The following is a 2500-nucleotide window of genomic DNA, read 5'->3' on the forward strand; positions in this document are numbered from 1 at the left end:
CCCTGTGTTACACAGAACGTGATCAGTATAGTGATGGTGACCTCCCTGTGTTACACAGAACGTGATCAGTATGAGTGATGGTGACCTCCCCTGTGTTACACAGAACGTGATCAGTGTGAGTGATGGTGACCTCCCCTGTGTTACACAGAACGTGATCAGTATAAGTGATGGTGACCTTCCCTGTGTTACACAGAACGTGATCAGTATATGTGATGGTGACCTCCTATGTGTTACACAGAACGTGATCAGTATAAGTGATGGGGACCTTTCCCTGTGTTACACAGAACGTGATCAGTGTGAGTGATGGTGACCTTCCCTGTGTTGCACAGAACGTGATCAGTGTGAGTGATGGTGACCTTCCCTGTGTTGCAGACAGAGAACGCGATCAGCATGTGATGGTTACTTCCCCCTTTGTTACACCCTCCCGCTGTGTGTTGCAGACAGAGAACGTGATCAGCATGTGATGGTTACTTCCCCCTTTGTTACACCCTCCCGCTGTGTGTTGCAGATAGAGAACGCGATCAGCATGTGATGGTTACTTCCCCCTTTGTTACACCCTCCCACTGTGTGTTGCAGACAGAGAACGCGATCAGCATGTGATGGTTACTTCCCCCTTTGTTACACCCTCCCACTGTGTGTTGCAGACAGAGAACGCGATCAGCATGTGATGGTTACTTCCCCCTTTGTTACACCCTCCCACTGTGTGTTGCAGACAGAGAACGCGATCAGCATGTGATGGTTACTTCCCCCTTTGTTACACCCTCCCACTGTGTGTTGCAGACAGAGAACGTGATCAGCATGTGATGGTTACTTCCCCCTTTGTTACACCCTCCCACTGTGTGTTGCAGACAGAGAACGCGATCAGCATGTGATGGTTACTTCCCCCTTTGTTACACCCTCCCACTGTGTGTTGCAGACAGAGAACGCGATCAGCATGTGATGGTTACTTCCCCCTTTGTTACACCCTCCCGCTGTTTGTTGCAGATAGAGAACGTGATCAGCATGTGATGGTTACTTCCCCCTTTGTTACACCCTCCCACTGTGTGTTGCAGATAGAGAACGCGATCAGCATGTGATGGTTACTTCCCCCTTTGTTACACCCTCCCACTGTGTGTTGCAGACAGAGAACGCGATCAGCATGTGATGGTTACTTCCCCCTTTGTTACACCCTCCCGCTGTGTGTTGCAGACAGAGAACGCGATCAGCATGTGATGGTTACTTCCCCCTTTGTTACACCCTCCCACTGTGTGTTGCAGATAGAGAACGTGATCAGCGGTGTGCGGGACAGCAACCTGAAGCTGATGCTGGCCTTTGGGATCGGCATCCACCACGCTGGCCTGGTGGAGAGGGACCGAAAGTCGGTGGAGGAGCTCTTCGTCAACCAGCGCATCCAGGTACACTGGGGCCCCGCTTTGGGGAATTCAGTGATAATTACAAGAATAATGATAATGATAATGACATTTATATAGCTCTCCCTTTCTCTCTGAGAGCTCAGGATTACACAGTATCGGTCACGGTTAGTAGCTCTAATTTGCGCATTACCGATTTTGCTCAACAATCCCCCCTTCCCCCTCCAGCCGTAACCACTGATGATCAGACGCACTTGCGTATTACCTGTGATGGACGAACAACCCCCCCCACCCCCCACCCCCCTGCATCCCCCTCCCCCATTACCTGTAATAGACAAGTATACCACAACGTGTTGCGACTTACCAAAGTCGGCACAATAGTGAGCAAAGGATGACAGACTTTCAGTCTCATGATTACTTCGGTACCTGGGGTCCGCAAGAGATCTTGGCTCAGCATTTGGCATCATGAGTTTGGAAGTCACCTCCGATGGCATGGGAAAACTTGAACACAGATAGTTTGTGGAGAATGAATTAATGTCGTTTGGAAGAGAAGTGCACCAGTTCCGCAGACATGTAGATCTGATTTGGTCTGGTTTTTAAAGCTGTGTAAAAAGAAAAAAAAAAGAAAGAATTAAACAGTAGTTTCAGTAATCGTTATTGTCAGTGATTTTGCTTGTTACTGGTTATGGACAGTTACCGTGATTTAGCAATACACATACAGTGAGGATGATAGAATGCAAGCCGTTCAATTGTACCACCACGGTTTCTTTCAGTCCTTGGCTTTCATCTACAGCATTGTATATCTATACATGTATACTGTATACCCTGTTACTGGTGCACTTCTCCAAAAGACATTGACCAAAGCATTGTGTATATTATTTGTGCGCCAGGTATCTGCTGCTTTTGCTTGTTAAAAATTACAATCAATCACTCCATGAATTTTTTTCTTCCTTTCTTTATCTATTTATTTCTTTATCTGTTTCCAGTCAGATGTGGTGAAGGGTATAATCATATATCAGTCCGCTTCTCCTTGAAACTGAAACTTTCAAAAAGAATCACAACATGCCCAAAACTATGTCCCAGGGTCACAATATTCATGTCAGAGTGTTATGATAATGCAGTTACTGCACACCATATCGCAGTATTCATGA

General features: G+C 46.8%; 1 protein-coding gene across 3 annotated transcripts in view; it reads left to right on the plus strand.

The window, feature by feature from the left end:
- The window catches only part of LOC143282987 (activating signal cointegrator 1 complex subunit 3-like), a 259018-nt gene that overhangs the window by 94353 nt on the left and 162165 nt on the right, over positions 1–2500 (plus strand). For all 3 annotated transcript variants that reach the window (XM_076588946.1, XM_076588945.1, XM_076588944.1), the window contains exon 33: positions 1257–1394. In XM_076588946.1, the coding sequence (XP_076445061.1) occupies positions 1257–1394 (138 nt within the window). The remainder of the gene's footprint in view (positions 1–1256; positions 1395–2500) is intronic.

The sequence above is a fragment of the Babylonia areolata genome, chromosome 6 (genome assembly GCF_041734735.1).
Source record: "Babylonia areolata isolate BAREFJ2019XMU chromosome 6, ASM4173473v1, whole genome shotgun sequence".
In the NCBI taxonomy this organism is placed as follows: domain Eukaryota; kingdom Metazoa; phylum Mollusca; class Gastropoda; order Neogastropoda; family Buccinidae; genus Babylonia; species Babylonia areolata.